Below are 15,969 nucleotides of genomic sequence, written 5' to 3' on the forward strand. Positions count from 1 at the left end.
CACCCAGGAGGCGGAGGTTGCAGTGAACCAAGACTGCGCCATTGTACTCCAGCCTGGGCAACAAGAGTGAAACTCCATCTGGGAAAAAAAAAAAAGAAAAAAGAAAAAAATCCCTGGTGTTAGGAAAGAAAAGAGAAATGTTAAGGAATCTTAGTCTTTTTGTTTATTTTAAATATTATTAGGTTTTCTTTTGTGAGGGGTTGGTTGTCTCCTTAGAGGACTTTTGTATTTAACAGCTTAACTGAATATTAGGTCAAGAGATTTTGTTAATTTTCTAGGTTATTTTGTGGTAATTTGTGTCCTCATTTTTTAGCACCTAGCATCTCTCCTGCTCCATAACAAATTTGCCACAGAATTTGTTGCGCATGGTGGAGTACAGAAATTACTGGAAATACCTCGTCCTTCTATGGCTGCAACCGGTGTATCTATGTGTTTGTATTACCTATCCTACAATCAGGATGCCATGGAAAGAGTAAGTTTCATCTATACAGGTTTGTGGGGATGAGATTTGTTTGGGGACAACCTCTTCAAAAGATCACATTTGCAGAATGACTTTTGGATAAGAAAAAAACAATAGTTGAATAAATAAATTTTAATGAAAGAAGCAAGGAACGTGAATATCTAGTCTTTATAAAGCATTCTAAAAATGTAAAATTGTTTAGAAATGATTCTATTTTTTTCTGACTCTACTGGGAAAATGCTGGGTGGATTGGAGTCTGGGAGCTTTATTTAGTTTTTGCCATTTCTATGGCATTAAGATTAGCCTTCAGGTACTTTTCTGATGTCTTAGTGGAGTGATGTTTATGAGTTATTGTAAAAACAACAGGCTGGGCACAGTGGCTCACACCTGTAATCCCAGTGCTTTGGGAGGTTGAGGCGGGTGGATAACCTGCGGTCAGGAGTTCAAGATCAGCCTGGGTAACATGATGTAACCCTGTCTCTACTAAAAGTGCAAAAATTAGCCAGGCGTGGTGGCAGATGCCTGTAATCCCAGCTACTTGGGAGGCTGAGGCAGGAGAATTGCTTGAACCCAGGAGGCGGAGGTTGCAGTGAGCTGAGACTGCCATTGCACTCCAGCCTGGGCTACAGAGCAAGACTCTGTTTAAAAAAAAAAAAAAAAAGCCACACACAACAGACCTAGTCTCTCACTGATTCATTCACACACAAATTTATATTGTATATAGGGGTGTATATGTGTGTTTTTAGAGACAAGGTCTTGCCCTATTGCCCAAGTGCTCAGCCTGCTAGGTAGCTAGGACTATAGGCTTGTGCCACCATGCCTGGCTACTTTTTATACTTTTTTTTTTTTTTTTTTTTTTTTGACAGAATCTTGCTCTGTTGCCCAGGTTGGAGTGCAGTGGTGCCATCTTGGCTCACTGCAGTCTCCAACTCCCAGGTTTAAGCAATTCTCCTGTCTCAGCCTCTAGAATAGCTGGGATTACAGGTGCCCACCACTGTGCCCAGCTAATTTTTGTGTTTGTAGTAAAGGGTTTCACCATGTTGGCCAGGCTGGTCTCGAACTCCTGACCTCAAGTGATCCACCCACCTCGGCCTCCCAAAGTACTGGGATTACAGGCATGAGCCACCATGCCTGGCCTTGTGATTTTTTTAAAAGTGTAAATGGGTTATACATATGTATGTGGTTTTTCGTTTTTGTTTTTGTTTTGAGGCAGGGTCTGACTCTGTCGCCTGTGCTGGAGTCCAGTGGCATGATCTTGGCTCACTGCAGCCTCTGCCTCCTGGGTTCAAACCATCCTTGCAAGTAGCTGGGACAGCAAGGGCACACCACCACACCTGGTTAATTTTTACATGTTTTGTAGAGGCAGGGTTTTGCCATTTTGCCCAGGCTGTGGGTTGTACATTTGAAAAGTGATGGGCTCCTGGGATCCCCTAGGAAAGCAAAGTTCTTGTTAGTTCTATTCCTGGAACATTTTTCTAATATTCTTATTTGGTGTGTCTTTTCTGGTAGAGTGAAATGGGTAATTTCTTCTTGAGCTATGACATTATCTTTGCTTATTAATAATATCAGTTTTAATTTGTTTTTCTTTTGGTGTTTATACAAGATAGGTAGTCTTTTGGGAGTAATAAACTAATCTGTGTGTGTACATACAAAATTACTTATGGCTAAGATAGAGAAAAAATATCAAGGAAACCTGGGGATGCTTTACAGTTTCATTTTGTGACCCATAGTAGACATCAAAATGTGTGTGAATTAATCAGAGAATGAATACCAAACTCCTAGACTTAGGATCAGAAATCTGAGCCACTTTTATCACATTGGAGAAGTTCTTACCTCTTCCTCTTCTTTTAAGTGAGAATCCTAATACCTGTATAATGGAGCCCTCGTGAGCAGTAAATAATGTAAATATTTGTTGGCACTCAGTAAGTATAGGTTGTATTTAAATATTTATCTAAATTTAGGTCGTTTTCAGGTTTGGAATGGATTGTGTTCTAAAATTGCCTTTGTATTATAACCTAAACTTTGTACTAAGAGTGACTTGATTGGAAATGGTCATTGTATTCTGCAGATATCTATACTGGTGAATTTTTCATCCTGTTCAAGGGCTCCTTTGCCCACAATTTAAAAGCATTGTTTTATTTGTATTTTTTTGCAGGTTTGCATGCATCCCCACAATGTTCTGTCTGATGTGGTGAACTATACCCTGTGGTTAATGGAGTGTTCTCATGCTTCAGGATGCTGCCATGCTACCATGTTTTTTTCAATTTGCTTCTCATTTCGGGCCGTCTTGGAGCTCTTTGACCGCTATGATGGTCTTCGTCGTCTGGTGAACTTGGTGAGATTATTTCAGTGCTTTTCTCACTAGGATTAAGGGTCCTGGTTGTCTTGGCTGCCCTTTAACAGCACACCCTTGAAGAAAGGAAGCTTTTGGTTAGAGGAGTTTTGCTGCCATTCTTTCTGTGAAGTTTTTTTTTTTGTTTTGTTTGTTCCTTCCTTCACAAATTTCTCTTTTTCTTTAGTAGTTTGAGGACACTGTGCCATTGTAGACTTGCCTTGGATATAGTAATCTTATCACGGGGATTGGCAGTTGATGATCTTGATCTTTCTAAAAGCAATAGTTTTATGCCTGTATATTTTTTGCTGTGATTAAAAGCTTGTTCATTTTTCGGTATGGGTTTAATGTTTTGTTTTCATATAGCTACTGTTATCATGTTATATACATAGATATACATAAATATGGTTTGATATTTGTCAGTATTGTTAAGCATAAAAGTTTACTGATACATAAGCAGAATGTGTGTGGAAAATAAAAAAAGTTTACTAAAATATTTTCCCATTTTTAAATCTTTTTTCTTAACTCTTGCCTTTTCCCCTCTTTTACCCCAATATTTTGTATCTTAATAGATCAGTACTTTGGAGATTCTAAATTTGGAAGATCAGGGTGCACTTCTGAGTGATGATGAAATATTTGCTAGCCGCCAAACTGGGAAACATACCTGCATGGCCTTGCGCAAATACTTTGAGGCTCACCTGGCCATTAAATTGGAACAAGTGAAGCAGTCACTTCAGAGGACTGAGGGTGGCATTCTTGTCCACCCACAACCCCCGTACAAGGTGAGAGGACCTTGTCTTGAAAGGGAAAGTTCTGTTAGCCCTCTCTGTAGCATCTCAGTCCTGAAACTCACATTCAGATCAGTGGACTCTGTGTTATGCCCATTGTTGGAGTATACTTCCCTGTTTGAAGGCAGAACCAATTGAAAAATGGATGTAATAGGTGAATTTCAGGGAATTATTTTGCTTCCAGTTGTAAGTTGCTGGGATTCTAGAACTAAAAGATTAACTGAAGTGTGTATAAAAAAGCTTGCTTTGGCCGGGCGCGGTGGCTCAAGCCTGTAATCCCAGCACTTAGGGAGGCCGAGACGGGTGGATCACGAGGTCAGGAGATCGAGACCATCCTGGCTAACACGGTGAAACCCCGTCTCTACTAAAAATACAAAAAACTAGCCGGGCGAGGTGGCGGGCGCCTGTAGTCCCAGCTACTCCGGAGGCTGAGGCAGGAGAATGGCGTAAACCCGGGAGGCGGAGCTTGCAGTGAGCTGAGATCCGGCCACTGCACTCCAGCCCGGGCTACAGAGCAAGACTCCGTCTCAAAAAAAAAAAAAAAAAAAAGCTTGCTTTTTTTCTTTTTGAGATAGTCTCCCTCTGTCGCCCAGGGTGGAGTGCAGTGATGTGACCACAGCTCATTGCAACATTAACCTCCCAGGCTCAGGTGATCCTCCCACCTCAACCTCCTGAGTAGTTGGGGGACTAAAGGCACACACCATCACACCCAGCTAATTTTTAAATTTTTTGTGGAGTTGGGGGTGCAACTATGTTGTCATGGCTGGTCTTGAACTCCTGGGCTCAAAGAGGCCTCCCACCTCAACCTCTCAAAGTGCTAGAATTATAGGTGTGAGCCATTGTACCTGGCAAAGAACTATTTTGTATGAAAAGTACTAGATGATTTGCCTTCTATGCAGAATTTCTTTTCTGAAAATGTGTTTATAACTCTACTTCTCTATCATTGTGGAGTTTGATATGTTTTGGGATACAGATGAGTAGCTGCATGTTTTTTTTTTTTTTTTTTTTTTTTGAGACGGAGTCTCGCTCTGTCGCCCAGGCTGGAGTGCAGTGGCCGGATCTCAGCTCACTGCAAGCTCCGCCTCCCGGGTTCATGCCATTCTCCTGCCTCAGCCTCCCGAGTAGCTGGGACTACAGGCGCCCGCCACCTCGCCCGGCTAGTTTTTTTGTAGTTTTAGTAGAGACGGGGTTTCACCGTGTTAGCCAGGATGGTCTCGATCTTCTGACCTCGTGATCTGCCCGTCTCGGCCTCCCAAAGTGCTGGGATTACAGGCTTGAGCCACCGCACCCGGCCAGCTGCATGTTTTTAAAAAAATCACCAACTGATTTCTTGAGGCCAGTAGTTTGAGACCAGCCTGGGCAACAATAGTGAGACCCTGTCTTTACAAAAGTTTTAAAAATTGGCTGGGCCCTGTGGTGTGCATCTATAGTTCTAGCTACTTCGGGGGCAGAGGTGGGAGGATCATTTGAACCCAGGAGTTCAAGACTGCAGTGAACTATGATCATACCACTACACTCCAGTCTGGGCACAGACTGTCTCAAAAAAAAAAAAAAAAAAAAAGGCATGGTGGTCATGAGTAGCCTCAGCTACTCTGGAGGCTGAGGTGGAAGAATCACTTCAGTCTGGGGGTTTGAGGCTGCATGTGATCAGGCTATGGCACTCCAGTCTGGGCAACAGAGTGAAACCCAGTCTTAAGAAAAAAAAGTCACAAATTGAAAAGAAATCAGTCACATGATGCTTCTTTCTCTTGAGCTATAACTTATATGCACAAAGGAAATTTGTTATCTTTTTGGACAAATCATATTGTGAGTCTAGTTATAAATAAGGTAAAAGATTAATCAATATATGGTCATTATTTCACATATGGGCTTTTGACTTAAGAATTGTGGAATTTGAAAGGTATTATTATTTACTTTTTAATTAAAACCTTGGCCAAGCATGGTGGCTCATGCCTGTAATTCCAGCACTTCAGAAGGCTGAGGTGGGAGGATCACTTGAGTCTAGGAGTTCAGGGCTGCAGTGAGCTATGATCGTGCCACTGCACTCCAGCATGGACAACAAAATGAGACCCTGTCTCTACAAAAAATAAAATAATTAGCTGCGTGTGGTGGCATGTGCCTATGGTTCTAGCTACTTGGGATGCTGAGACAGGAGGATAGCTTGAGCCTGGGAGATTGAAGCTACAGTGAGCCATGATCAAGCCACTGCCCTCCAGCCTGGGCGGCAAAGTGAGACCCTGTCTTGAAATAAATAAATAAAATAAAATATCTTGGCCAGTGAGCTGCGCTCAAGAAGGTAGTAGGCAGATGTAGAGTTATATATAATAATGATACTGTATATCTCTCCTTATAGGCATGCTCATATACTCATGAACAGATTGTGGAAATGATGGAATTTTTGATAGAATATGGCCCAGCACAGCTATATTGGGAACCAGCTGAAGTCTTCCTCAAACTTTCTTGTGTGCAACTCTTGTTGCAACTTATTTCTATTGCCTGCAATTGGAAGACCTATTATGCAAGGTGGGACCAGAGAGAGATTTCAAATGAAGTTTGATGCATCTTTTTACTAAAGTTGATGTTGGTTTGCACATGGTATATGCTTAACAAAATTTGTTGAATTGAATTGAAATTTTGGACTTGAAACTGAGAAATTAGGCATGAAAATATGATTTTTAATTTACAGCACACTTGTTCATATGTATGGTCTTGGTGATTGTAAATATTACGTAATAGGCAAGGATCAGCGTCTGTACTGTCAGAGAAGGTACGTGATTTACATGGCCACAGCTGCAGAGCTGGGGTTAAAGTCTTATCTTGAGGCTAGAGTCCAGGATTCTTCAGTACTTAGACTTTAAGTGTCTTGCTAGTACTTGACAACCATATATAATGTTTATATTATGTTCATATAAAATTGTCCTTTTACTCTTGGAATTCAACACACTGTTAGGATTTTCACAAATTAGTTGAAGGCAGAGCAGGACAAGGCCCAGAAAAGGGTGGCTGATGTAATCAGGAAATTGGGTAGGTTCTATTTGAAGATGATATAAAAAGAAATAAAACTCTTTTGAAAAAGATGGGATCTTAAGAGAAGATAGTAAAAAAGTTTATAAACAGAGTGCTTGACCTTCTTTTCCTATTTAATCACAGCCATAAAGATAAGAGGGGCTTAATATAGTATGTTTGTTAAATCCCAGTGTTTAAATATAGTGAGGTACTCTTGGAGCAGGTGTAATTAAACTTTTTGGGTTCAGGATACCTTTACCGTATTAATAATTACTGAGAACTCTAAAAGGCTTTTGTTTTTGTGATATATCTATCAGTGTTCACTGTATTAGAAATTAAAACAGAAAAATGTAAAAATATTTATGCACTAAAAAAATGTGGGCCAGGCACGATGGCTCATGCCTGTACTCTCAGCACTTTGGAAAGATGAGGTGGGCAGATCACTTGAGGTCCCGAGTTTGAGACCAACCTGGGCAATGTGGTGAAACCCCGTCTCTACTAAAAATAGAAAAATTATCCGGGCGTGGCGTTACACACCTGTAATCCCAGCTACCTGGGAGGCTGGGGCAGGAGAATCGATTGAACCTGGGAGGCAGAGGTTGCAGTGAGCTGAGATCATGCCACTGTACTACAGCCTAGGCGACACAGCAAGTCTTCATCTCAAAAAAAAAAAAAAAAAAAAGTGAACCCATTGCATGTTTGCATTATTCATGAAAAATTTCCAAAATAAAACCAGATAATTTTAGCAAGTTCGAAAAAATGTCTGGCCTAATATCTCATATCTGCTTCTGTATTCAGTTTTTGTGATATCACATAATCTCTGGAAGACTCTCTTACTATGCAATGAGAGAATGAGAGTGCAAAAGGAAAGCAACATCTTATTGTGAAAATAACTTTGACTTCACAGGACCTTCTGAAAGGGTCTCAGACTTCTCGAGGTCTTCAGACTATACTTTGAGAAGTGCTGTTTTAGAATATTGGAAAAGTAGGTTATTATATTTATTTGGAGAATTGTTTAAAAAGTGATGACAGACCAGGCATGGTGGTTCATACCTGCAATCCCAGCACTTAGGGAGGCTGAGGCAGAGTTCGATGCTTGAGATCAGGAGTTCGAGACCAGCCTAGGTAATATGGTGAAACCCCGTCTCTACCAAAAATAAAAAAAAATTAGCATGGTGTGTTGCCGCATGCCTGTAGTCCCAGCTACTAGGGAGGCTGAGGTGGGAGGATTGCTTGAGCTCAGGAGGTGAAGGGTGCAGTGAGCCAAGATTGTGCCACTGCACTCTAGCCTGGGCAACAGAGCGAGACTCTGTCTCCAAAAAAAAGATTATGACAGCTCACAAGATAACTAGAAAGGGTATAAATACATTTTTTAAACTGGTATGTATGTATTTATTTTTGTTGGTTTTGGAGACAAAGTCTTGCTCTGTTGCCCAGGCTGGAGTGTAGTGTTACGATCTCAGCTCACTCCAACCTCCACCTCCCACGTTCAAGTGATTCTCATGCCTCAGCCTCTGAAGTAGCTGGGATTACAGGTGCACACCACCAAGCCCAGCTAATTTTTGTATTTTTTAGTAGAGATGGGGTTTTGCCATGTTTGCCAGGCTGGTCTCCAACTCCTGGCCTTGAGTGATCTGCCTGCCTTAGCCTCTCAAAGTGCTGGGATTATAGGCATGAAACACTGTCCGGCCTGTATTTGGATTATTGAAAAAATAGTCCTTGATTTTAAAAGTTTATTTTTAGAAATAAAATTAGTAAATGTTTCTGCTTTAGAATATGCAGAATCTTTTAAAGAGAAAATTACTTAGCATTCATTACATAATATTTGTAAGTACACATAATTGATATTATACTTTTTAATCGAATTCATCTTTTTTATGAATATTTTCAAAACGTAGAAAAGCACAGAGAATAGTATAACAACTGCTCCATCATTAACCAGGATAGGCATGTTGTTGTATTTGCTTTTCCCTCAGTTCTTTTTCTGCCTCCCCAGAGTCACTCATCTTCTGAATTTGAACCATATTCTCCCCACTCATGTTTTTATACTATATATATCTGTGCTGTGTTCATAAATAATAATGTAGTACTGCTTTGCATGTTTTTAAATTGTTATTTTCCTAAGTTTGTCTTTGGCAGCTTGCTGTTTTTACACTTCTATTCTTGAGATTTATATATGTTAATATTTATTTAAAACACTGTATTTCTATACTGCAGTTTATTCTGCCATTGATGGCTAATTTAGTGTTTTTGTATTTTTTTTTTTCCTATTAAATAAATGGTATCATGAACCTCCTTTTGGAGGCTCTCTTGAGGATATGATGTAGAGCATCTGGTTTTGTAGGGTGTCTGTGTTCTTACCTTTATTGGATATTGCCAAATTGCTTCTAAAAACGTTCATGCCATTGTCATTCCCCACCAGCAATATATAGGAGCTTTCATTTCTCTACTTTTTTTTCTTTTTTTTTTGAGACGGAGTCTTGCTCTGTCACCCAGGCTGGAGTACAGTAGTGGTGTGATCTTGGCTTATTGCAACTTCCGCCTCCTGGGTTCAAGCGATTCTCCTGCCTCAGCCTCCCGAGTAACTGGGACTGCAGGCGCCCACTACCACGCCCAGCTAATTTTTGTATTTTTAGTAGAGATGGGGTTTCACCGTATTGGCCAGGCTGGTCTCAAACTCCTGACCTCGTGATCCACCCGCCCTGGCCTCCCAAAGTGATGGGATTACAGGCGTGAGCCACCGCACCCAGCCGTTTTTTTCTTTTTTAACTACAAAAGACATCCAACATTTCTCTGCTTTCTTGCCAGTGCTTGGTATTGTCTGATTTTTAATTTTATATCTTACATTTTTTATTTTTATATCATTAATGATGTATTTTGAACCCTTTCCCTCATTCTTTAGGGTTCTTTGAAAATGATTGTCAATGACTGTAGTTTATGAGTGTACTGTAACACATATGTTGCTCTTGTCTATGTGGGTTTTCTCATTCTTTTGCTATTTTAATGTGGCTAATGAACATCTTAATACGTAAATTCTTCTGATTCATTCTTTCTTTTTTTTTTTTTTTGAGACTGAGTCTCACTGTGTTGCCCAAGCTGGAGTGCAGCGGTGTGATCTTGGCTCACTGCAGCCTCTGCCTCCTGGGTTCAAGCAGTTCTCTGTGCCTCAGTCTCCCAAGTAGCTGGGATTACAGATGCCCATCACCACGCCCGGCTGGTTTTTGTATTTTTTAGTAGAGATGGGGTTTCAACATGTTGGCTAGGCTGGTCTTGAATTCCTGACCTCAGGTGATCTGCCTGCCTCAGCCTCCCACAGTGTTGGGATTACTGGCGTGAACCACTGCACCCAGCCTGAATCTTTTTTCTTTTCTTTTTTTTTTTGGAGACGGAGTCTCTCTCTGTGGCCCAGGCTGGAGTGCAGTGGCTCGGTCTCAGCTCATTGCAACTTCTGCCTCCTTGGTTCAAGCAATTCTCCTGCCTCAACCTCCCACGTAGCTGGGACTACAGGCGCCCGCCACCAAGCCTGGCTAATTTTTTTTTTTTTTTGTAGTTTAGTAGAGACAGGATTTCACCATGTTGCCCATGCTAGTCTTGAACTCCTGAACTCAGGCAGTCTGCCCGCCTCAGCCTCCCAAAGTGCTAGGATTACAGGCATGAGCCACCACACTTGGCCTCGGCCTGATTATTTCTTTAGGACAGATTGTTAGAGGTGAAATTTCTAGGACAGGGTTTATGAACATTTTAAGAATCTTGTTTCATATTTCCAGATTACTTTCTTTTTTTTTTTCGTTTTTCTTTTTTTGTTTTTTGAGACAGGCTCTCACTCTGTTGCCCAGGCTGGAGTGCAGTGGTGTAATCATGGCTCACCACAGCCTCAACTTCCTGGGCATAGGTGATCCTCCCACCTCAGCCTCCTGAGAAGCTGGGACTACAGGCAGGTGCCACCACATCCGGCTAATATCTTTTTTATATATATATATATGTATAAAATATATATTTTTTGAGACGGAGTCTCGCTGTCTCCCAGGCTGGAGTGCAGTGGCGCGATTTCGGCTCACTGCAAGCTCCGCCTCCCGGGTTCACGCCATTCTTCTGCCTCAGCCTCCCAGGTAGCTGGGACTAAAGGTACCCGCCATGATGCCCGGCTAATTTTTTGTATTTTTATTAGAGACAGGGTTTCACCGTGTTAGGATGGTCTTGATCTCCTGACCTCATGATCCGCCCACCTCAGCCTCCCAAAGTGCTGGGATTACAGGCGTGAGACACCACGCCTGGCCTATATTTTTTTTAATAGAAAAATATAAAACCATGTTGCCCAGTCTGGTCTCAAACTCCTGGGTTCAAGTGATCCTCCCATCTCGGCCTCCTAAAGTGTTGGGACTATAGGCATGAGCCACCGAGCCTGGCCTCCAGATTACTTTCCGGAAAGATTGTGCTAATTTCCACTCTCACCAAAAGTTTGAGAGTGTGTGTGTCTATATATTTTTGCTAGAATGAAAGGATTCAGGATTATTCTGTGTTTTTTATTGTAGAAGTTTGATAGGTAAAAATTCTATTGCTGTATTTTTTGGAAGTAATGTCATTGTAACTATAAAATCCTCTCTTGTTGTGACAGCTCAAGATAGAGCCACACTGGTAGCGGTTCTGATTTATTGTCTCTCTGTGTGTGTGTGTCTGTTTGTGTCTCTCTATCTCTGTCTCTCTTGGTTCTTGTGGCTATATTCTAATTTCCCTTTGACTAATTCTTCTTACTGTCCAGGAATGACACTGTGCGCTTTGCTTTGGATGTCCTGGCTATTCTTACTGTGGTCCCTAAAATCCAGCTCCAGTTGGCAGAATCAGTGGACGTGTTGGATGAGGCTGGATCTACAGTCTCTACTGTAGGTAGGTTGTATTTTGCCATTTTTGTTGTTTCTTGGTCTGGGTTTGTTTTTTCTTTGCCACTCTGGTTGTGGTTACCTACCTGACCTAATTTTGGATTTCAGAACAAAAGTAGTAGAGGGGGGCTCCTTGTCTGTCGTTTATAAGGACTACCATTCAGCAGATCAGAAACTAATTAAAAAAAAAAAAAAAGAAAACAAAAATACAAACGTAGTACCAGATAGTTTGATTTAAGGGAGTCATGCTAGTAAACTCAGGTTTTCTGGCATTTCTGCTATAATGGTATATTATAGCTTTCCTGAAAAGCTCACACTCTGAAGAGTCTTGCACTAAAAATAAAGTTCATGGGAAAAATAGGTTGAGGCAGATAGTAAAAAACTTAAGCATCACAGCTTTCCAGGAGTTAAAAGGGAAAAAAAAACAAAGTAAGCAATTTTGTAACCTGAGTTAGTAATTGGCAGGTAGCTCAAAATGGGTAGAAACCATCATACATATATAAAAAAAGGAAAATACGCTTTGATAATATACATTATTAAGAGCAGGGGTGATCAGGGCACTGCTGGGGTGAGCATGGCAAGTTGTGTGACAGAACAAGATGCAGGATAGGACTAAGACACAGGCACTTGTTTTTAATTTTCTTAAAATAGAGTAGAAAGGGTTCTGCTTCCACAGTAGCAGCCCAACTGAGGGCTTTCTCCATTCCTAAGGTTTTAATGTATTAAAATTAATAAATCAGAGAAGGCCGAGCGCAGTGGCTCACACCTGTAATCCCAGCACTTTGGGAGGCTGAGGCGGGTGGATAACCTGAGGTCAGGAGTTCCAGACCAGCCTGGCCAACATGGTGAAACCCCATCTCTACTAAAAATACAAAAATTAGCTGGGCATGGTGGCGGGCGCCTGTAATCCCAGCTCCTCAGGAGGCTGAGGCAGGAGAATCACTTGAACTGGGAGGTGGAGGTTGCAGTGAGCCGAGATCGTGCCGCTGCACTCCAGCTTGAGTGACAGAGCAAGACTCTGCCTCAAAAAAATAATAAAACCAGAAAAAGTTACACACGAACCTTGATGACTTTTCCATAATTATGACATAATTTCCCTATTTAATAACCGCATATGAGATCATAAAAATACATTGTAGTAGAACTGATTGTACTTTATACAAAAAATTCCTTGCAGTTTTTACAAAAATAATGTAGTTTTTTAAAGTAAAACAAAGTGAGTGGAACACCAAATTTTGACTCTGGAACAACTATTGAAATTGGTCATTAGTTTTATGATGAATAATACATAATTTTTTTTTTTTCCCATTAGGTATCAGCATTATTTTGGGAGTGGCTGAGGGTGAGTTCTTCATCCATGATGCTGAAATTCAGAAGTCAGCACTTCAGATTATCATCAATTGTGTGTGTGGCCCAGATAACCGCATATCCAGTATTGGTAAATTTATCTCTGGTACTCCTCGGAGAAAGCTGCCTCAGAACCCCAAAAGCAGTGAGCACACCCTGGCCAAGATGTGGAATGTGGTTCAGTCCAACAACGGCATCAAGGTGCTCCTGTCCTTACTGTCCATTAAGATGCCCATCACAGATGCAGACCAGATCCGGGCCCTGGCCTGCAAGGCCCTGGTGGGCCTGTCTCGCAGTAGCACTGTCCGGCAGATCATCAGTAAACTGCCCCTTTTCAGCAGCTGCCAGATCCAGCAGCTGATGAAGGAGCCTGTGCTTCAGGACAAGCGCAGTGACCATGTCAAGTTCTGCAAGTATGCTGCTGAACTCATTGAACGGGTGTCAGGAAAACCACTTCTCATTGGCACTGATGTTTCCCTAGCACGACTGCAGAAAGCAGATGTTGTTGCCCAGTCAAGGATCTCCTTCCCTGAGAAAGAGCTGCTTTTGTTGATACGAAACCATCTTATTTCTAAAGGGCTTGGAGAAACAGCAACCGTGCTGACAAAAGAGGCCGACCTGCCCATGACTGCTGCCTCCCATTCTTCTGCCTTTACCCCAGTCACTGCTGCTGCTTCTCCTGTCTCTCTACCCCGAACCCCTCGTATCGCTAATGGCATTGCAACTCGACTGGGCAGCCATGCTGCCGTAGGTGCCTCTGCCCCTTCTGCCCCCACTGCCCATCCTCAGCCACGGCCTCCCCAGGGTCCACTAGCTCTGCCCGGCCCATCTTATGCTGGCAACTCCCCTTTGATTGGTAGGATCAGTTTTATCAGAGAGAGACCGTCACCCTGTAATGGCAGGAAAATCAGAGTGTTGCGGCAGAAGTCGGACCATGGCGCCTACAGCCAAAGCCCAGCCATAAAAAAGCAGCTGGACAGACATCTTCCTTCCCCACCTACGCTGGACAGTATAATCACAGAGTATCTTAGAGAACAACATGCTCGCTGCAAGAATCCAGTTGCCACTTGCCCACCTTTCTCCCTCTTTACTCCTCACCAATGTCCTGAGCCAAAACAGAGGCGGCAAGCGCCAATAAACTTTACCTCAAGGCTAAACCGCAGGGCATCATTTCCAAAGTATGGAGGGGTGGATGGCGGATGCTTTGATAGGCACCTTATCTTTAGCAGGTAAGAAGAAGGCCCCTTCTTACTCTCTGGGAATTGGAACGATTCTTTTATTTAAATCAAACTGGGCAGTATCAGCATAGTTGGCCTGAAGTACCACTGATTGTCACTTTGTGTAATACTTGAACAATGTAATTGTATCACCTTTTGTCAACCATGGGCTCCTTGTGTGATTGTTGGCAGTATATTGATATAATCCTTTGTGTTCTCATCTCAACTAGTATGTTTTCTAGAACCCACACCCCCTCATTACTGTCCATAAGGAGGCTCCCAAACTTGTGCTGTTGCAAGTTGCTTCCTGTTCTGATTCTTGACAAATCTTACATAAAGGTTATGGGATCACAGGTTTTAAACATGGGAATTTTTTGTTTGTTTGTTTGAGATGGAGTGTCTCTGTCGCCTAGGCTGGAGTACAGTGGTGCAATCTTGGCTCATTGCAACCTCTGCCTCCCAGGTTCAAGTGATTCTCCTGCCTCAGCCTCCTGAGTAGCTGGGATTACAGGCAGGCGCCACCACATCTAGCTAATTTTTGCATTTTTAGTAGAGGTGGGGTTTTACCATTTTGACCAGGCTGGTCTTGAATTCCTGACCTCAACTGATCCCCCCACCTGTGCTAGGATTACAGTTGTGAGCCATTGCGTCTGGCCTAAACATGGGAATTTTTGTTACTTAAATTTGTAAGTGGAAATCTTTTTCTTATTTAAAATAAAAAGCACTGAAGGTCACTGTGATTTTGGAAGAACCCATTTGAAACATTAATGTTCTGTGCTTTTTCTTCTGTCCTAGCAGTTTGCTTTTTCTGAGTCCCTGCACATTCTTTGCTTCTGATTCTCTCCTTTTTTTTGTGCTTAGATTCCGTCCTATTTCAGTGTTCCGGGAAGCCAATGAAGATGAGAGTGGCTTCACCTGCTGTGCATTCTCAGCTCGGGAGCGGTTCCTGATGCTTGGCACCTGCACAGGGCAGCTGAAGCTCTATAATGTGTTTAGTGGACAGGAGGAGGCCAGCTATAACTGTCACAACTCAGCCATCACACATCTTGAACCTTCCAGGGTAAGGGTTCCTTCCTAGGATGCTGTCAGTCATTCTTCCAAGATGAATTGGTGAACTAGAGTAAAGGAGGCTTACCCTTTATTGAGCTCTCTCTTTTAAATGAGTTCTCAACTGGAAAGTCTGGTTGAAGTTAACTCATATTTCAGATGGAGACTGAGGAATATGGCAAAGTTATTAGGAAGAAAGGAACTATCTTTGACATCGTCTCATTTTTCCCACCTCCCTTTTATCTATTCTATTTTTGTGGCTAGTTCAGTAGGATTTAATACTCTCTTTAGTTATTTTCTAGGACACTATAGGTATATGTATTCAAATCCTAGTGGCTTCTGACCATTTCTTGGTTTCTGTGGGTTATAAAATTTTCTCTTTAATTCAACAACATTTTTATGCATATATTTAAAAATGCTAATGGCAGGTAATGACATCTGCATGTATGTAAATGCACGGGGTTACCCACCTTGCGCCTTCTTCTTTTAGGATGGGTCCTTGCTGCTGACATCTGCTACTTGGAGCCAGCCTTTGTCTGCACTTTGGGGAATGAAATCAGTATTTGATATGAAGTATGTATCTGCTTTTGGAACCTAGTCTGTGCTTTATTTACCTAGTTTGTTTATACCCCCTTTCATTTGGTTTTTAGACGAAGCTTTTTGGGGAAAGAGGATGCTGTCAGTTATTGTTAACTTCTCTCTTCCTCATCTAAGACTCATGTTTAATAAGACTTTATCTTTCTTAATTCCTAGATATTTTTATGAGGTATATACATTCTCATTATGCAGCAGACCCCGACCCAGAATCTATGTATTTTTCCGTGTTCACATAGGACATTGCAGTCTTTGCTGTGTCTCCTCTCCTCTCTTCCCCTCCCCTCCCCTCCCCTCCTCT

The 15,969-nt window shown here is 41.9% G+C and overlaps 1 protein-coding gene across 4 annotated transcripts in view; it reads left to right on the forward strand.

Moving 5' to 3' along the window:
* DCAF1 (DDB1 and CUL4 associated factor 1) overlaps window positions 1–15,969 on the forward strand; it is a 100,383-nt gene that overhangs the window by 60,350 nt on the left and 24,064 nt on the right. For all 4 annotated transcript variants that reach the window (XM_007984392.3, XM_007984388.3, XM_007984390.3 and 1 more), the window contains 8 exons: window positions 314–472; window positions 2,616–2,795; window positions 3,365–3,574; window positions 5,934–6,103; window positions 11,346–11,470; window positions 12,776–14,039; window positions 14,889–15,087; window positions 15,565–15,647. In XM_007984392.3, the coding sequence (XP_007982583.1) occupies window positions 314–472; window positions 2,616–2,795; window positions 3,365–3,574; window positions 5,934–6,103; window positions 11,346–11,470; window positions 12,776–14,039; window positions 14,889–15,087; window positions 15,565–15,647 (2,390 nt within the window). The remainder of the gene's footprint in view (window positions 1–313; window positions 473–2,615; window positions 2,796–3,364; window positions 3,575–5,933; window positions 6,104–11,345; window positions 11,471–12,775; window positions 14,040–14,888; window positions 15,088–15,564; window positions 15,648–15,969) is intronic.

Source organism: Chlorocebus sabaeus, chromosome 22 (genome assembly GCF_047675955.1).
Source record: "Chlorocebus sabaeus isolate Y175 chromosome 22, mChlSab1.0.hap1, whole genome shotgun sequence".
Lineage (NCBI taxonomy): Eukaryota > Metazoa > Chordata > Mammalia > Primates > Cercopithecidae > Chlorocebus > Chlorocebus sabaeus.